Genomic DNA, 17751 nt, shown 5'->3' with positions numbered 1-17751 from the left:
ACATTTAAGGAACTAGCTCTCCTTTGCATCTACTGTAGATCAGTACCTTCTACCAAAATTGCTGACACTGGTGAGAGGGAAAGGAGCCCAAAGACGTTGCATGCAGCAGTAGCATGTAGTTAGGTGAAGCACTGAGCCCAGACCAGGCAGGGGGAGGAGGCAGTTGTGCAAGCACTGGCTCTGCTGCCTGGGCTGGGCTTGTCCTATCTAAATGTCTTGTTTGGGTGCACTTTTCATCTGACTTTTTGCCTTCCTCACTTAATTTGCTGATTCAGCATGGGCTTTTTTAAGAATCCAAGCATTCTTCCCAGAGACAGAGAGCGGGCCAGGGGTGAAATGTGTTTACACATTTTATTCTTTATCAGCACAGGACAGAAAAAAATGCTTGATTTTTACAGCACAAGGAACCTGGATGCCATGCTCCTTGGAGAGCCTCCACATGGCAGGGCCCTTTCCCGCCCCTTATCTCCTCGGGAAGCATTCCTCTGCTGACCTGGGACACCCCACTGCGCTGCCGGGACCAAGAGCCTCTGTGTGCCCTGCTCCGGGCACTGCTGGCAGGCCAGAAACACCCTTAAGGATGGGGCTTGAGTTTTCCTGGATGTAAAGTGGATGTCTGCAGGTGTGTCTGCCTGGTTTCTGCACACGTCTGCACGCACATGAGGCTGGGTAAATACGATTTCTGCATGTGCCTGAGAGAAAGAAGAGGGCTGTGCCCATTTGAGCCGTGATCTCTCTCCTGAACCCGTAAACTTTGCCAGGATTTTAGAATCATTCAAGCTGACCGGATGAGAGCAGAATAAAAATATTTTCAACTCAGACCTGTCATCGTCTCTGGACTGTCGATAAATCTGTCTGGTCTGTCCTTCAGCTGAAGGTTTACTGGGAAGAGATGGCTTTTTTCTGATGTGTGGAGCTGCAGGAAAACACAAATGAACAAAAACTAAGGACATTTAGTAAAATACAAGGTTACACACACACACTAAACTGACTAACACTCCTCTTGATGCTCCTCTTACCACTTCTCAGTACAGGACAGTCTCATCTGTAGCTGAGAAAGAAAGGCAAGCTTATTTTCTGTCTTAATTGTTTGCTGAGGTCTCAACAAAAGGCAAACAGGCACAGTACACACAGTGGTGAGAGCAGAGCTCTGGTTTGCTGGTATTTTTAGTAGAAACAGACAGGAAAATTAAAAGCCTGGCCAAGTGCTGAGCCACAATACAGGGTTTTGCAGGTGACGGGATGGGGAAGGGCTCCTCTCCAGCCTCTACTCTAAATATTCCCATAGGTGGGAGCCCAAATGTTTGCTGCCTTTCTGAAGTGTACTTTGCCCTCCAAAAACTGCACACCGCTCTTTGGTGAGTGCCTGAGCATTTTCTCAGACCAAATCCTATTTCGGACATAGAGCAACAGAATTAGCAACACTGGAAGATGGCCATTTTTTTTTCCTGTATGTTTTACTGAACTCTTCCCATTAAAAAAGGTAAAACAGGCAGCTCCTTCCCAAAACCCCACTGGAGCACGGACTGAAGCTGCTGCAGATAATCCACGAGATGCAGCATTGTCGACCTGTGAATGCCCTTCCAGCCATCGGCAAGCGCAAAGAGCCTCTTGTTGGGGAGGTTAGCCTGCTTTGTGCTTTTTTCAGCTGGCAGTGGAGGGTGGGAGAGGGGAAGAAGGGTCCCAGCTGCTGGGTAGGGGGCTCGGGGGCAAGACCCTCGCTGCCCTCTAGTCCTGCCCCCGAGCAGAGCTGGCAGCTGCACCCCCGACTCACCAGCACGTGGACGCACTCCACGGCAGAGGAATTCACCCAGCGGGCCTCGAACGTCCTGTCTGTCCCAAAATGGCACTCCAGGGCTGTCTCCTGTGGGGGGAGGAAAACAAAGGGCTGAAGAGCCGCAATCGTTTTTTTGCAGTTCTCCATGAGAACTGATGGATGCAACAAGTGCTGTGCCTTACCTTGCTTCTGCCACAAATGCTTGGGCTGTGTTTGAAGCTCAGAGAGGTCAAAACCCAACACTGCAAACAGGGCTGGGGCCTGTGCCCGATTAATCCTGCTGTGTTACACAGCAGCAGGCACAATGGCTGCAGGCTGAGCGTGGTGCATGGAGCCGCTCTGCCCCTGGCTCTCACCCTGTTTGCTGCTGTGGAGCACCATGGCCAGGCCTGGGGCGGCTGCTCCCGCAGACAGGGCCCCATGGCAAGCACAGCACAGGAGATGAGCCTGGCCTGTCTACGCTCCTGTAACTCCTGCCGGGGCACTCAGAGCTCGAGCTGCAGCGTGCTCCAAGAGCCAGTGTGTCCCGAGCAGCCTTGTGCATGCCAGACTGCACACCAGTCAGTGATTTCAGCTCAAAACCATCTTTCTCCTCCTCCCAACAACTGCACCAGGCAAATCTCTAATTCAAATGAGGACCTAGCTGGGAGTATGTTCAAAGGCAGATTTTCCGTTCTGCTTTACTGATAACACAAGCGATGATATCCTGCCCACAGATACTGTTGTGTCCTCATCCTGCAGGAAAAACTCCTATCTCCAAACAGGCTGATGCTCCATCACTACTGAGGTCTAAATACTCTTTGAAAGTGGATGGATCTGATAAAAGACATGAAAGACAGCACCAGACTCCTGGCAGGGAGCTGCTGGCTCAGTGAGCACGCCCGCAGCATCAGAAGGGGAAAAAGCATCTCCTTGGGGAGCTGCACGCACTCAGGCAATCGGTGCCTCTCCGGCCACGCAGCCGCCCCAGCGGACATCCCCGATGTCCCAGCCCTGGCAGCACTCAGGATCCCGCACGCAGAGGGCAGCAGGGAAGGGATCCCTGCCAGCACCCTGGGATAGCCTTGCAGATGGTGGCAGGAGGAAGACGGAGCCTCACCAGCTGCCCCTGGGGACAGAGGAGCCTCAGCCCCTTTCCTGCTGACTTCATTTCCTATCAGGTTACATGTGGTATTGCTTCCTCTCTAGCCACCTCCAGCATCCTCAGAGGAAAAAGGATTTCTCGCCCTTTTTTGCTGATTGCAGAGGAACACATCCGTGTTTACAAAGGCCGGACCTTGTGCAGGAAATGGCAGCCCAAGCCAGGGCAGGGGAGAGCTGTTCGTGGTGTGCCGAGGGGGCAAGGTCTGCAGCAGCCGTGCTAACACGGCCCCTGGCTGCGGCCTCCTGCTGCCCCCAGAGAGGCGAGCCTCACAGCTCCACGCGCAGTTCCAAACCTTTTCATTTCTCAGAGAAGAGAGGAGTTACCTGGCTGCCCTGCGTATGGGCACCCTGCATAGGGATGCTGCAAACGTGTCCCACAGGCCCTAAAAAAGACTTGTCCCAGATGGTACAGAGCAATCTTCTACACATACCAGAGCTTAGCCACATATTTTCCCAGTGCCCAGCTTCTAGGGAAGCTCAAATTCCTCTGGATTCTCATGGTGTGAAACATCTCAGAAAGCAGCATTAAATGTCCACTCCCACTTTTCACCCTATTACAATTCCCATGCCAGAAAACTGCACAGAAAAGGACTTTTTCACAAAAAAAAAGCAGTGACCACCAGAAGTTAAGTTACAACATGATTCCTTGCTGTATTCCCACCAGTTGCTTAGCCAGCACAGGGCACTCTGCCTGCTGCTCTGGGCTTTGTCTTTGCACTTTCATTTCTGGATCACCACGTTAGCTCATCTGAACCTTTCCGTTCTCTCAAGAAATTCATTTACCTTCGAGAAAGTTGCATTAGCCAGTGAGATCGTAATGTCCCGAGAAGTTCCTGTGGGCATTGGGTCCAAAGAGACAGGTACAATCCGTGGACAGTCAATTTTCTTCTGTTATGTACAAAACAAGAAAAAAGAAAAAAAAAAAAAAAGAGATGTTAGCAGAATGCATGCTGAGCATCTGTAGTGACAAGGCAAGAAAAAAAAGTCAGGATCCCCGATAAAATTAATTTCACTAAATCTTTAACGACAGATGACAGCACAACCCCAAAAAGTGAGATACCACAGTGACACCATGACACAGTGACCAGTAGCCACACATGGAGACTTCCTCCCTGAGCCACCAGCTTTATGGCCAGCCTTAAAAGCTCCCTGTCTGCCAGCCCGGCCAACCTCTCCAGGGTGGCTCAGCCGCAGCCATGGGCTGGCAGTGCAGGCAGGAGGAGAGGAGCAGGAGTTCAGGAATTCCCCCTTGCTCCTGGCAGGGCACCTCTGCCAGCACAGGGGCACCAGGGGCCCCGGAGGGGCTGCCACTCCTGGACCTCTCATCCTTCTGCCCTGGATGGACTCCCTGCCAAAACACAGACCTGCACGCGCTTCACAGCTGCCAGTCTGGGCAGCTCCCTTTTTACACACACAAGCGTTAGAAGCTGTGGCTGGAGTGACACTAAAAGGGTGTGCTGCAGCCTACAAGGGCAGATCTGCTGGCATGACCCCCTGCTGCCAGCTGGAAGCCGATGTCTCATATGCTGCAACACTCATTTCTGCAAGCCCCTGCAGAGACTTCCCTTTCCAGAGGTCTCCCTCCCGCATGCTGTTATTTCAGAAGTGTGGGGGTTTGTGCATGTGCACGCAGAGGAAAGGGTATAACAAGCTGTAGGGGCCTTCAGGAAGGGGACTGCAGCAGGAGGACAGCTAAAATGAAAAGCCTAAATGAAGCTGAAAAATAATTTTAAAAGGTCATCTGTCCCCCTACTTTTGTTCTCACTTTAAATTGATGGCTCAGATACTGGAGCTGACTCAGAATTCAATTCTATGACAAGCCCATCCTGTTCTGTCATGAGATGTAAATTACACTGCAAAACTACAGCAAAAATTAAGCTAGATTCTCCACTGCCCCGGGGTATATCCAGATTAATGTCTTTGACAGTGGAGCCATTGGGGTAAAAGACAACAAAATATTTGGCCTATTATACAGAATAATTTTCAGCAGGCAAGATTTCCTCTTTGCTTGCACTAGAGGCTCCCCCACTGAGACTGCTGCTGCTCCTGATGTGTGCAGAGAGGCAAGAGCCTGGCACCAAGATGCATGGCAGAGCATCCCCGGTGCCAGGCATGCAGTGGACAGGAGGTTCCCCCCCTGCCCTCCCCGCAGTGAGCGGGGGAGCTACCTGGGAACTGTCTGAAAGTGCTTGTTTGACTGTGGAAAACACGATTCAATTCTTATCAGGACACTCATCTTAACCAAGCACAGTTGGTGCTGCCTAAACAAGGAGATTAAATAACAGAGATGCACATGATAAGGGAAGTAAAACAACAGAGCAAAGCAATGGAGAAAGATTTCAGTCCCAAGCTGCCTCAAGCAGAATCAAAAGAGTTAAAATAAAACCAGTAGGGCTACCATTGGAAATTCATGCTAATGCTCCCATGGCCTGGTGTGTCCTTGCATGTCACAGCAGCTGGCAGAGCTTGCTAGATAAATACACTTTACAGGACTGATTAACTCGTCGTCTTGCAGTCCCTTCTCCTGCTGTTCATCAGCAGCTAGAAATAGAGCTTCCCAGCTGATTGTATCGTTCACGTCTGGAGCAGGGCGAGGGGTCTGAGTGCTTAAAATGCTGCGGATGAAGTCAGTATGATGCTGCTTCCCGGTGGACCGCTTTTCAGGTGCAACCACACAAGCAATGGTTTATTTGCCAACAGCTCAGACTGCAGCTCGAGGAGCCCTGTTTCCAGGGCTACAGAGCACCTTACCCTGCAGGCTGCTCCCTGCAGTCGGTGGGGCCGGTGCTCAGGAAGAGCACAGAGATAAAAGGGGGATGTGCCTAAACCGGCGGCGACATCCAGCCGAACTGTAGCTCTGGAGTAAGGGACCAGAGGCAAACGAGGAAGGTCAGCCGCAGCTGTCCTCGCCACGAAGGTGCCTCAGGCTCTTGTGGCTGCTCTTCCCAGAGTGCGAGCTGACGGGCGCACGAGGGAAGGCTCGGTGCTCTGGGCACACTCAGCTGCCCCAGACCCCTGCCCACAGCCCTGTGCCCGGGCAAGAGAGCTGCCCTGGGAGGAGAGGTGGCCACACCGTGCCACACCGTCCCATCCCATCTGCACGGCCGGGGCGTGGGGCTGCTGCCAGGCAGGCGAGGTGCAGCCGTGCCAGCACCCACGGGACTCCCCTGCCTGGCCAGGACACCTGAGCTGCAGCAAACACTTCTTGCTTCGCTGCATAGCCGCTTGCCCCATCATGCTTCAAGAAGCAATTGCACTTATGTGAGAGGGCACAAATTATTTCAGGCAGTTCTTCCATTTCCCAGTAGTGTTGCAGGTTATGCAGTGACTTGACAAGGAAAGCAAGAAGTCAATCCAGTAACACAGGGCCTTCTCGACCAGTACTCTAACAGACAGCCCCAGCTCTTCCTTTAGGTTTAACGAGAACTGCCCTGTGCACCAGACATGACAAAAGCCACTGATCACACTGTGGTCCTCGGCCACCTCCATAGCTGGGCTGCCCCTCCCCACTGCCCCTGACCCACAGCCGAAGCAGCACACCGGGACCCCTGCCCGCACGGAGCCAGCAGCAGCCCCTGCAGCCCGCTCACAGCTGCCTGTGCCTGGGCACGGGACCGAGCGGCTCCACGCAGCGTCTGTGCATCCATCCCATGTGCCGAGCACTGAACGGCTGAGATTTTCAATTGCTCAGCACCCATCCATCCAGCAAGATCAAATGCCAGGTATTTTATGGAGCTTGGGAAATTTGCTAAGCAAAGGGTACTTTCTTAAACCGTTCATTATGAACAATTAAGACATTCACAAGAAAGCACAATCCATTCAGAAACAATTCACAAAGCAGAAGAAATATGTCCTGCATTCCCAAGGAACAATCAAACAGCTGTGACCCACCAGTGGCAGGAAACATTTCATATTGTTCTCACAGCAGACAATACTGTACAGAGTTGCCATGTGTTGACTGTATCTGCCTGCCCCGTCCCAGGCACTTGGAGCATCCTACCCTCTTCCTGCCAAAGGGGAGTGGGTGCAAAGGGCTGGCTCCAGGGTCTGACGTGGGGCCAAACTCCTCACGGCGACGAGCACGGAGAGCCTCTGGAAGCGTTTAGATGAGGCTCAGCACACCAGTGCCAAAGGAATATTCAATTTACAGTGCAAGAGCTTGGCTTACATCTACGGCAGATTGATTGCTAAAAAGCCAATTTTATTTAAATTAACTTCAATTTAAATTTCAGAAGCAGGAACACACCAAGCCTCTGGGTTATTAAAAACCATAATTTGGAAAGGGGTGATTTTCTCCTTCAGATGAGTACCGCCAGTGGTGCTCTAGCAAATTATTAACATACCACAACAGCCAAGTCAAAGCTAACGGAATTGTGAAGTACTGATACATTTATTTTATTACTCAAACCCAGGCATCCCAGGATGTAGAGAACTAGCAGCATTACTCCAGACCTGAGTGGTGATAAAGAGCCAAAGGGCAGAGGCTGCTGAAGCCTCTGAGGGAACTTGGATGCCCTCGCCAGACTGTTAGTTGCTGGCACACATGCACAGGGCTCTGGTCTGGTGGCTGGGGAGCCAGGAGGACACACAGTTCAGCTCGGCATGGCTCAGCATGGCACAGCACGGCACAGCACGGCTCAGCATGGTTCAGAATGGTACGGCACAGCACAGATCAACATGGCTCAGCACAGCATGGCACAGCTCAGCACAGCTGCTGCTGACCCACCCCACACGCCCTCCTCCTCAACACCAGCAGCCTGGGACAAGCCATGGCTGTGCTGCTGGAGCCAGCAAGGAGCGGGTAGGGACCATGCTGAGGCTGGTGCCCAGGGAGCCCATGAGGATCGGTCTCCCCATGGGGTCGCGCGATGTCTCGCAGGCACAGCCAGCACCCACAGCCTGCCCCAGGCCCCTTTTCTCACAAGAGGCCATTCACCTCCTCTAACTTCTGCTCCCTGCCTTTAAAAGGGGATCAAAACGCACCGCGTGGCAGCCTGAACACTGCAGTGTGCTTGCACGTGCTACATGAGGTGTCGCAGCCCAGGCACCACGCAGGGAGGCAGCGAGCGCCCTTGCAGACACAGAGAGGATTGGTCACACAGAGAGGATTGGACACAGAGGGTCCCTGGAGCTGCTGCACACCACAGCGAGCAGCGCTGACAAACAGAGGCCATCGACCTGCGTCCCCTGGGAGAAAGACGGTGACAGCAACAACACGGCAGCATGGGAAGCTCTCATAAAACAGCAAAGTCTGATGGGTCTTACCTTCATCTGCAGCGTGTCCTCACACTGTGAGCGGTTGGAGACACACATGTACGTGGAGGGGCACCAGTAACACTTCCACTTGGTTGAGAGGCAGCTGGTGCACCTGAAACACCAAAGGCACAATGAGAACAGTGGATTTCAGGCTGCTCGGCGGAGCCAAACCAGAGTCACACGATAAATCTTCACACCGTGTATTCAGTCTTTGATGTGGCTAATATTTATCGCAGGCTCTGGCATTTTCTCTCCTCCTTTCTCTGGAGCTCACTGGGGACACGCAGAGCCGCCCATCCCCAGTGCTCCCCACGGGCAGCAGCCAAGCATAACTGCCTGCAGTGCCACCACCCTGGCTGCAGGCCACGGGCAGGCTTGGAGCCACCAGCTCTGGTCTCCCCCTGTGCAGCCAGAAATGCTTTCATCCCATTGTCAGGTGGGCTTGCAGTTCCCAGTGGTGCTGAGCATGCTGTGGGACCCCCAGCGGGCAGGACTGGGGGATCACCATGGCAGGCTGCACCGTGACGCTCTGCCAACAGGAGCATGGTCAGGGGCAGGCATCAGGACATCCCCACGGCCAGCAGCCCCCTCCCCGTGGCCTCATGCTCCCACCAAGCCCCCAGGGACACCTCCATCGCCCACCGCTGTGCCGTGAGTAACCCACGGGAACGGGGAGTGGACGTGGGCCTCAGCAACCCCGCAGGCATCACGAGGAAGGCCAGTTCGGCTGCCTGAGGGTTAACAGAACAAGTTTTATATAAAAATATTATTGCTGTTTAAAAAAAGCCAGCATGTCCAGATGGCTTAAGATGCCGCTAGGACCCTTCTTTGTAAATCCCTGGCAGCGCAGCAGCCGCATTCCTGCCAAATCCTGCCCAGGCCCCCCAGCGTCCCGCTGGCAGGGGCTGCGCTCACCCAATTAACCCCGGGCAGGGGGGCCTTCACCAGCCTGTGCACACCTTTCTGGCCTCAAATTGTCAGATTTGCACGGTGCACAGGAGCAGGAGACAGGCACGGCAGAGCTGTCGCCATCCTGCCCGCACCCGGCCACCGCCCTCCCCACCGCGGCACCAGGCAGCTCCACCGCATGCAAACCCAGATCACTTACGCTCTCTTTGGGTAAATGTTTCCAGTTCTTTTGCAATCATAGATGGTGAAATTGGCCCGGATTATATTTTTGCTGTTGACCCGGAGAGCAGTTTCAACAATCACGTGGTCTGAGAGAAACAAGCCAAAGAATACTGGATTGCAAGAGCCTCACTCATTCGTGCTCGCTTTTAGAAGACAAGACAGACCCTTGGGAAAACAACGGCTAAATCTGATTTGTTTTCTCTAGGGTTTCCTCTGAGCTGGATTTCAGAGCTTGGACTATTCATCTTGTGCCCTCTGACTTCAAGTTCTTCCCTCTTAAATCAGTGCTTTACATCACCCTCACCAAAAGAACATTGCGACTTTCCGCAGAAAATTCCAGTGTGTTGTGCAAGTGTTAATTAGCAGAGTTAATTATTGTCTTCTCTGACAGTAGGTGTTAAATTGTATTTTTAAAAAAATGTGGTAATTAAAACATGTTAGTTAACATGATTTAAAACCCTGCTCACTTTCCCCATGACAACAAACCCATAGAGTGAGTGGAAATCCCTTTTTTGGCTACACAGTTCTGCTATGCTAGGTCCACCCTCCCCCCCAAAAAATTGCCTTTTTTTTTTTTTTTTTTTTTTTTTGCAATTTTGCCATATAAGCAGAGGGACAAGAGACAATGCCTCTTTCAGAATATGTACAATAAATCAGTGCGTTGGATTCCAGAAATTCATTTCGACATTGCCGTAACCAACAATACAAAACAGTTAATAATCTTCCATTCTTTGGATAGCTACGGAGAAAAACAATGCAGCTTTATAAACTTGCCTATGAAAAATGGGATTTTCAAAAGGACTAGCTAATTCTTCTCCTACTGAAGTCAATCATCTTCAATAGAGCATTCACTCCAGGCTTGAAAGATAAAAATTTAACAAGCACTCAAGTCTGGAAAGAAGCACCAAACCTCTCAGAGGGGCATCGAAACGGGGCTGTCCCCAACATCGAGCTCTGGAAGCCAGAGTGCAAGGCTCATCTGACTTCAACCACAGGTACCCACCTCCTCTGGAGCACAGCTCCATGTAACCTCAAGATGGGCATAACATTCTGGCTGCACCTAAAACCAGGGGGAATACTGGAAGATCTCAGTCTGCTTTTTGGTTGCAATGGGAGTAGAGTTTCTGAACTGTCTTTAGGTAGGCATTTGCTCTTCTTCCAGAACCTCTCCTGAAGAGCACGGTACGTTTCAAAGTGAGATTAAGCAAAAGCAATTGAAAGTATCAATATAAGTAGCTATATTATTTCCACAGGGCTAAACCCTTTTTGTTTTAGTGCTTATTGAATCTAAACCAGAAGCTTTAATGAAATAAATCTTAATAAAATAAGCACAGGAATGGGCTTTTAAATTCTGCTGTTAGAACAAAAATTGATGGATATGACATACTGTCAATTCACGTTAAGATGGTGGAACACCCACACTTTAAAGTCATATGCCCTATGAAACAGAAGCAGTTTGTGTCTCTTTTCCCCCTAAGCATTATATGCACATACCACTGGGAAAAAAAAAGCCTATGAAAGACTATTTCCGTAAAAGTGTCTAGAATGAACTGAGCTTATTTCCCGCCACATACCTTGGTTGTCTGGAAATGCTGGATATTTCTCACGTGGAAGTAAACTGCAATAAATAAATTGGTTTGCATAATCTCCCGCAACTCTCGCTACCGTGTGGATATTATTTCCATAATCGCATGAAATGTTTGTTCCATTTAGGTTTGGAATAGTCCCATTTATTTGTATTATCAGGGCCTATAATTGGGGAAAAAAATCAGTTATTAGCTTAGAAAATCATATTTAGAATTTTTCAGTGTTTTACAAGGTTTGCATAGTCTAGCAACTCCAAAACAAGTCCACTGATAGCTGTTTTCTTTCATATTGCGCATTTTGAACTCTAAAAAGCCCTGTGCGTACAAAAACCTGCTTCAGCCCACCTCAGAACTGCACAGAGTGGTGCTGCACCGGGGCACGCAGGTGTCTGTCAGCCCTGAGAGCAGGTAATGACTGTGGAATGCCACACACTATTAATTTAGTACTGACATCAAACGTACCGGTTTCTCTTTTTCGATATTAATCTCAGGCTCCAGGATGGTCATGGAGGGGCACTGCTGCACTCCTTCACTTGCGCTCGCCCAGAAATTGGTCTCTGTGAAGTTCGTACATTCATGCTGCAGAGAACACCTGTAGTGCACATGCAAACAATTTGTGGTTGTTTATTTTCAAAACAGTTGATAAAAACGTTGACATCCCTGTGATGAAAGAGCCTGAGAAAATCCCGTGTCTACATCTTTTTCCCCCATCCACCCAATTAAGCCTAAAGTTTTGCTGCTGTGTTTGAACAGTCTGGTTGCTTGTGCTCCCAGCAGCACCAACAGGGCATTGCATTTTAGGGTAAGCAAGAAGAGGCCACACTCAATCCAGAACAGGGGAGAAAGAGGTGACATTTTGTCTGACATCTTCAGTTCGTAAATATGGAGTCTAATTTTGCAAACTCCTATTTGAATGTTGATTGTCTCCAACTCATAAATAATAATTGCAGGGGTAAAGACATTCTTTAGCAGGGTGTTGGCGCTTAGAGCTCCATGGTTGGATGCCTGCAAGATATTCTTTGCACTGGCAACTGATTGCAGCATAACAATGCTGCTACAGTTAAATGCTGGCTCAAAAGTGCATCCCAACAGTTTGAGACCATACGCAATTGTTTTTAAAAGCCTGTCTTTTGTGAGGAATGGACAAAGGCTAGAGGTAGTGTGACTTAGTGGAAATACAGAAAGCACCAAAAATCCCTGGCTGGGCTTGAGGACCAAAGCCCATGCTGAATCACACTGGGAAACAACAAGTCCTACCTAGTCTCCATCGTGCACCACCCGCAGTAAGCGTCGGCTGCAGCCAGGCACTCTGCACATGTTGAATACTGGTTGCAGACAGCCACCTTCACTCGCGTCATCTGCACAACAAAGCACGGTTACATCCAAATGTTTTAAAATGCCAGAGAAATACTCAACCTGGATGTGTGTCCAGCTCACCAATCACTTAGATGGAGATGGTTTGGTAGTCTCACAGCTTGTCCCTGACTGCAAAAAGCTCCCTCGTGCCTGCAGAAAGCTCCTCTCTCAACAGAGCCAAATGGTACCTGGCTATTTACAAAATGACGAGGAAGCGACACCATTTTGGAAACCTTAATTTCTAAAGAAACCACAGTACTGCCGGGGGCTTTGAGGTAAACCATGCATGCATTGCTTTCTGCTTTTTCTTCTCTCAATTTCTGAACATCTGGGAGGGAAAACTGAGTAGTTTGGTAGTGCAGGGGCCAACAACAGGAGGTTCCAGCAGCCCCAGGCTCCACCAGAGCAGCACAGCCCAGCTGGTGGCTCCTGCACCCGAGCCCCATGTTGCCTGTGGCTCTTTGCTGCTCCCCAGCCCTGCTGCACTCAGCTGCCCTCGAGTACTCATTGCACCGATGACAAATGAATTCATCCGGTTTACTGGGAAAGGGATGGGCAGACGAGAGCATCAAATGTGCTGCACTCGGTGTTTTATCAAACCATGAGTAAGGACCACAGCACAGCCAGAGAGCTGAGAAGAGAAAGTCTGAAATATCAGCTGAAGAAGCATCCTGGGAGTGTTCTGTGAAATGATAATGACCAATCTGCAGGGAATTAGGGCTTGGAAAATATAAATGTAACATATAACATTTGTGGCTGTGCATCTGTTTTGACAGATTAAAATGTAATTCAGGACAAACCACCAGAGCCTCTAGTGCTCAGCTCTCATCTTCCTCCTCTGCTCACTTGATGGAGATGAGACCGTCTGTTCCTACCTGCTGCGGTCTCTGAAGACCCCCCCATCCCAGCTCTCCCTCCAGCAAGGCTGCGCAGAACACAGAAGCCGCCCCTACGGCACCTTCCCGACACGCAGACTTTTTGTTTGTAGGGTCTCCTAAAAGCCACCTCAAAGACCATCTGCCATAATTTTCGGTTTTCTATAAAGCAACAGCCTCTGCTTATTTCCACACTCCCAGAACTGAGATCAGTTTTGATATCTTTTATTCTTCCTTTCATTTTGCCACCACAAAGACAGGAAAGCCAATGCGGATAACGGGCATCTTGCCTGCCCCAGACTCCAGCAAATCATCGCACGGCAGGGAAAAAGCTTGTGTGCGTTTAAATTCATACTGCTCTAAAAATAAGGCTGGCACACCGTAACTCAGCTGCAGCCCACTGTCCAGCTGGAGGCCACAGAGGCCCAAAACGGCCGCTGCTCAGAACGGCGGGCGGGAGGCATGGGGAAGCCGGAGGGCTCCTGACAAGCTGCCCACCGGCAGACTGCTGCCCAGGCCAGGGGGGCAGGCACAGCCCTGGACAGGTCAGAGATGTGCCTCGACACCAGTCAAAGCTCTCAGCTTCTTTGCTCTGTCCATTAATGTTACAGCAAATTTTATTGTTCATTTATTTCCTTCTTGCTCTCAGCTTAATGCTAGAGGCTAGGTGAAACGCGCTTTGCTCAACGGGTGGTTTTCCTGACAAATGCAGATCTCACCTGATAGGATGTCATCAGATAGAGGAAGGTGGAATCAGAAGGATCGAACTGCATGATGGGGTGGACAGGCTCTCCGTAAGCCACCGAAATGGATCTCCTGCTGACAACCTTCATGGTGCTATCCAGGTTAATCTGTAGCGAGAAGACGCCACTCACTGAGACCGTTTTTCAAACACCATGGGGAGGTTACTTTTCCTCAGTTATAAACAAGAACCAAAATGGTATCTAAAGGTGTTCCACATTTTTGAGTGCTGCAAATCTCTAAATGCTTTATAATCCGCACATGTAGAGCTTTATGGCAAAGCCAGCTCGGTGGCACAGGGAAGCCACCACATGGTCTGGAAAGCCCATGCGACAGCCAGGAGCAATACCTCAGGATGAGCAAACCTCACGTCCCTTGGTCTCTCAGTCTAAAGCCCTCTATTTAAGATACTGCCTGGAAAACTTCCAGCCTAAGGCTCTAGCCACTGCACAGCCTGGCTACATGGCTGCATGACGGTTCCCATGTCGGTGAAATGCCAGCATGCCACAGCCCTGCTGCTCTTGCTGCACCCTGATGTAAGTGCCATCAGCCTCCAGCCCTCATTACATACATATGCGCATTTTTGTTACAAAGAACATTTATTTCCAACGTCTAATGAAAAACAGCAAAAATAAGCAACGTGGTTGTATAACATGGCATCTCCTTCTCCCTGTGTATTTGAAAAATAAGTGTTGTCATTCCCGGCCAGAAGAAGCTTTTATCCCTGCTAACACCAGGAGACCACAGCAGCTGCAGCAAGAGAACTGAATCCTACCTTGCCTCATGAATCACCAGCTGAACCGCTGGCAGTGATGGAAGAGGCTGCAAAGCATCAGCCTGCCTTTCAGATCCCAGAATGTCTTGGCATTTGACTTGAAAACTCAGCAAATTAAATGTGGCATTGCTGAGAGGAAATAACAATAGAGCTACACAATTTTGCGTGACAGTCACTTTTCAGCTTAAAACAGAAAGGGAGAGAGGAAAATTCCTACCTCTTTACTAGCAAAGGGAGGCAATAATTGCAAGGACCAAGCATGCCTGTTCTCTCTAAAGTGTAGATTAAATAATTAACACAGGATTAATTAATTCTTATATTAGAGCTGCACCAACATGTCCTAGTAAGATAGCTAACACAATCTCAATGCACAGGGCTTCCCTGTGCTAGAAGCTGTATGCGGGCACTGCAAGCAGCTATGTAGAAGAAGAGAATGATCTTTACCCCTATTTTAAAACCTGGCTATCCAGAAGATAAATAATTTGCCTGAGATCACCCACAACACACAAGAACCAAGCCCTGACACCTCCACTCCAGTTTTGCAGCGATTCTTTCTCTCTTCTTGCTGAGCTCTTCTCTAACCCCTGGCTGTTCCCAGGTGCTGTCCCTAGGTCCCTCTGCCTCCTGGACCACCCGGACACTTCCCCTGGATCCACACAGAGCTGCGTGGCCCCGGGAGAGCCCCAGCAGCAGTGCAGAGAGCACCGGTCCTCCTACTGGAGCTGGGCCAGTGACATGCCAGGGGACACACATCTGTCCAAATACATGCATCTGCCACCCCAGCTGGGCTGCATGGGTGCTAATAAGAGCATGGGGAACAGGTGAGAGCACAGACAGCCCACACCACGTCCCCAGCTTGTGGCTGCAGCCGGGGTGGCTGGAGTTCTGTGTGATCCCACCACAGCACCACTTTCTACAGACTCAGAACTCGAGACAGGGTGGCTTGCCAGAACGCCAAGCCCTGCTGCACCCACGCCTCCTTCAGGGGTGGGACACCCTGCCACACCTTTCCACTGGCCCTGGCCTTCCAGGCACTGCTTTTCCTTTAATGACTTTGCTGGATGTGGCACAGTTAATGGCCCTCGTGAGATGCCTGTCTGCAGCCTACCTGATTAATTCCCCATACCCTGGCAGCCATAATTGCTGCTGGCAGGAGCCGGTTGAGCACTATTTCTGCCCCTTTGCTGTCTTTTCTCAGGCAACAAATCTGAATGATAACTCACGCAAAGTATCTTGTATCCCGTGCCAAATAACAAGGAGCCCCGAAGGTAAAAGGGCTTCTGGTTATGCAGCTGTGTTGTAGAATTAGATTAGAGCTATCTGAGCAAATTATCCCAGCAAAGGGTAGCCAGGAGCCTCTCCCTAATGGAGGTTCAGCAGATAAGGCTGCTTTCTCTGAAATGGTAATGGAAGCAGAGCTGTTAATACTGTGTGAACACGGGCAGCTCTGCGTGTGGTATGTGCCTCTCTCCCGGCGCAGTGCACCTGGCGAGGATGCCAGCCGCCTCCCACCCTCCTGAATTACTTGCCCCTTCAGGCAAAAATCAAAGCAGCAAGTTGCTTTGTGATCGTTCCCACATTTCTGCCGGGAGCACTTGGAAGCAAGGGAAGAGATGGGATCAGTTTTCTTTTCTCCAAGCATTTTGATCCAATATTCCATATTATGCACTACTGACTCCAGCTGAGACAAAGCAGATATCAGCCATCTCTCTCCTCCAGGGCTTTCTCTCCCCTCTCTCTATGGACTTTTGACACTGAGAATACACCAAACTGTTGTGTCTGGCTGGAATCAAAAGTTTCTTTGGCAGACTTCAAGCGCTAAAGTTACTGAAACCTCGGCCTTGCATCTTGGCTCCAGGCATCGCTTTGCTCTGCACTGCCTTTGGCACATTGTTTAAAATAGATACTTCAGCTCTGTCAGATGCCTGGATTCACACCTGCTTGGGACTCAGCACTGGCAAAGTATTGCGCAGTGATTCCCCTGTCTATATGGAGCCTTCAAAAGCCATCAGCTCATGGGGAGAATTTATTAGAAGAGCTGCTAATAATTAAATGCTGCACAATAACATTTCCAGCACAGGTTTCATCAAGTACATCCTGCTTGCAGAACCGTAATTAACAGCCACCAGTCACCAGGCAGCATATATCGCCATACCGATCACAGCAGCGTCCAATTACTTCTTTATCACCAAACGAAGGCAGGTGTTAGACAAACCCGACAACGGACATTGGCAGGGGCAGCCCCTGGCCTTCCCTGTCCCCCCGGCCTCTACACCCCGCACTTGCCTTCAGGAGTCCTCCGCTGGCGGTGCCCAGGAACACCACGGTGTAGTTATTGACGCTGGCGACTGCCACCGCGGTGAGGCCGTTGTAGGTGAAGACGGGGGTGGCGGTGATGGGGTTCACGATGGCCAGCGGGTGCTGCAGGTGCGCTGCTCCGCAGTCCAGCTGCTCCGGCTGCAGCTGTGGGGACACACACGTGCGTTAGCGGCTGCACCCGGCCAGGTCCTGCCTTCCGCCACTAGGGCTCAAGCCTCTGAGCCCAAGGCAAATGCCTCACTGCCGAGCCATTCAACAGGAAAATGCAGGTCCATTTGGGGGCAGGAGCGTCCCTGCTGCGGAAAGGAGCAGGGCAGCAGCGGCATGGCTGCTGGGGCTGTCCTGGCACGGGCACCTCAGGCAGGCGTCCGCCAGGCAGGGTCCCGTGCCCACAGCAGCATGGGGCTTCTGTGCCACACACGGGGACGCTGCCTGTGAGTCCACCTCACACCTACCCACGGCCCTGGCACCTGTCCCAGCCCACATCCTGTGAGGCGCCAAAGCCCAGGGGCAAGCAGGGGTGGGAGGGAGGCGGGATGGGGTCTCCTCCCTGTGCTCTGGGTGCCCCCAGCCCACCCCGGCGAGGTCTCAGCCAGCCGGGGACCAGCCCCGCACACGGCCGCCCACTTTGCTCCTGTAGCACTGCCACAGCCCCGCTGCCCCCACCCCATGGGCATCGCTGCGAGCCGGGCAGGAAGAGGGAAGGTTCATCAAGTAAAAGAAGTTAGTTAGAATATTATTTCCCTGCAACCAAGTGCGGAGATGAGTGAGAACAGAGCCAAGGGAGAGGAA

At 51.0% G+C, this 17751-nt stretch overlaps 1 protein-coding gene across 1 annotated transcript in view; it reads right to left on the bottom strand.

Annotated features, from left to right (window-relative positions):
• Positions 1 to 17751, bottom strand: part of PLXND1 (plexin D1) — an 80513-nt gene that overhangs the window by 44745 nt on the left and 18017 nt on the right. The window contains exons 2-11 of the mRNA XM_068695047.1: positions 16927 to 17103; positions 13844 to 13975; positions 12151 to 12251; positions 11356 to 11485; positions 10882 to 11056; positions 9285 to 9393; positions 8186 to 8288; positions 3704 to 3808; positions 1775 to 1864; positions 823 to 916 (exon numbers count right to left, since the gene is read on the bottom strand). Of these exons, the coding sequence (XP_068551148.1) occupies positions 823 to 916; positions 1775 to 1864; positions 3704 to 3808; positions 8186 to 8288; positions 9285 to 9393; positions 10882 to 11056; positions 11356 to 11485; positions 12151 to 12251; positions 13844 to 13975; positions 16927 to 17103 (1216 nt within the window). The remainder of the gene's footprint in view (positions 1 to 822; positions 917 to 1774; positions 1865 to 3703; positions 3809 to 8185; positions 8289 to 9284; positions 9394 to 10881; positions 11057 to 11355; positions 11486 to 12150; positions 12252 to 13843; positions 13976 to 16926; positions 17104 to 17751) is intronic.

Source organism: Anas acuta, chromosome 11, assembly GCF_963932015.1.
Source record: "Anas acuta chromosome 11, bAnaAcu1.1, whole genome shotgun sequence".
NCBI lineage: Eukaryota > Metazoa > Chordata > Aves > Anseriformes > Anatidae > Anas > Anas acuta.
This window is presented reverse-complemented; position numbering and strand designations above follow the sequence as displayed.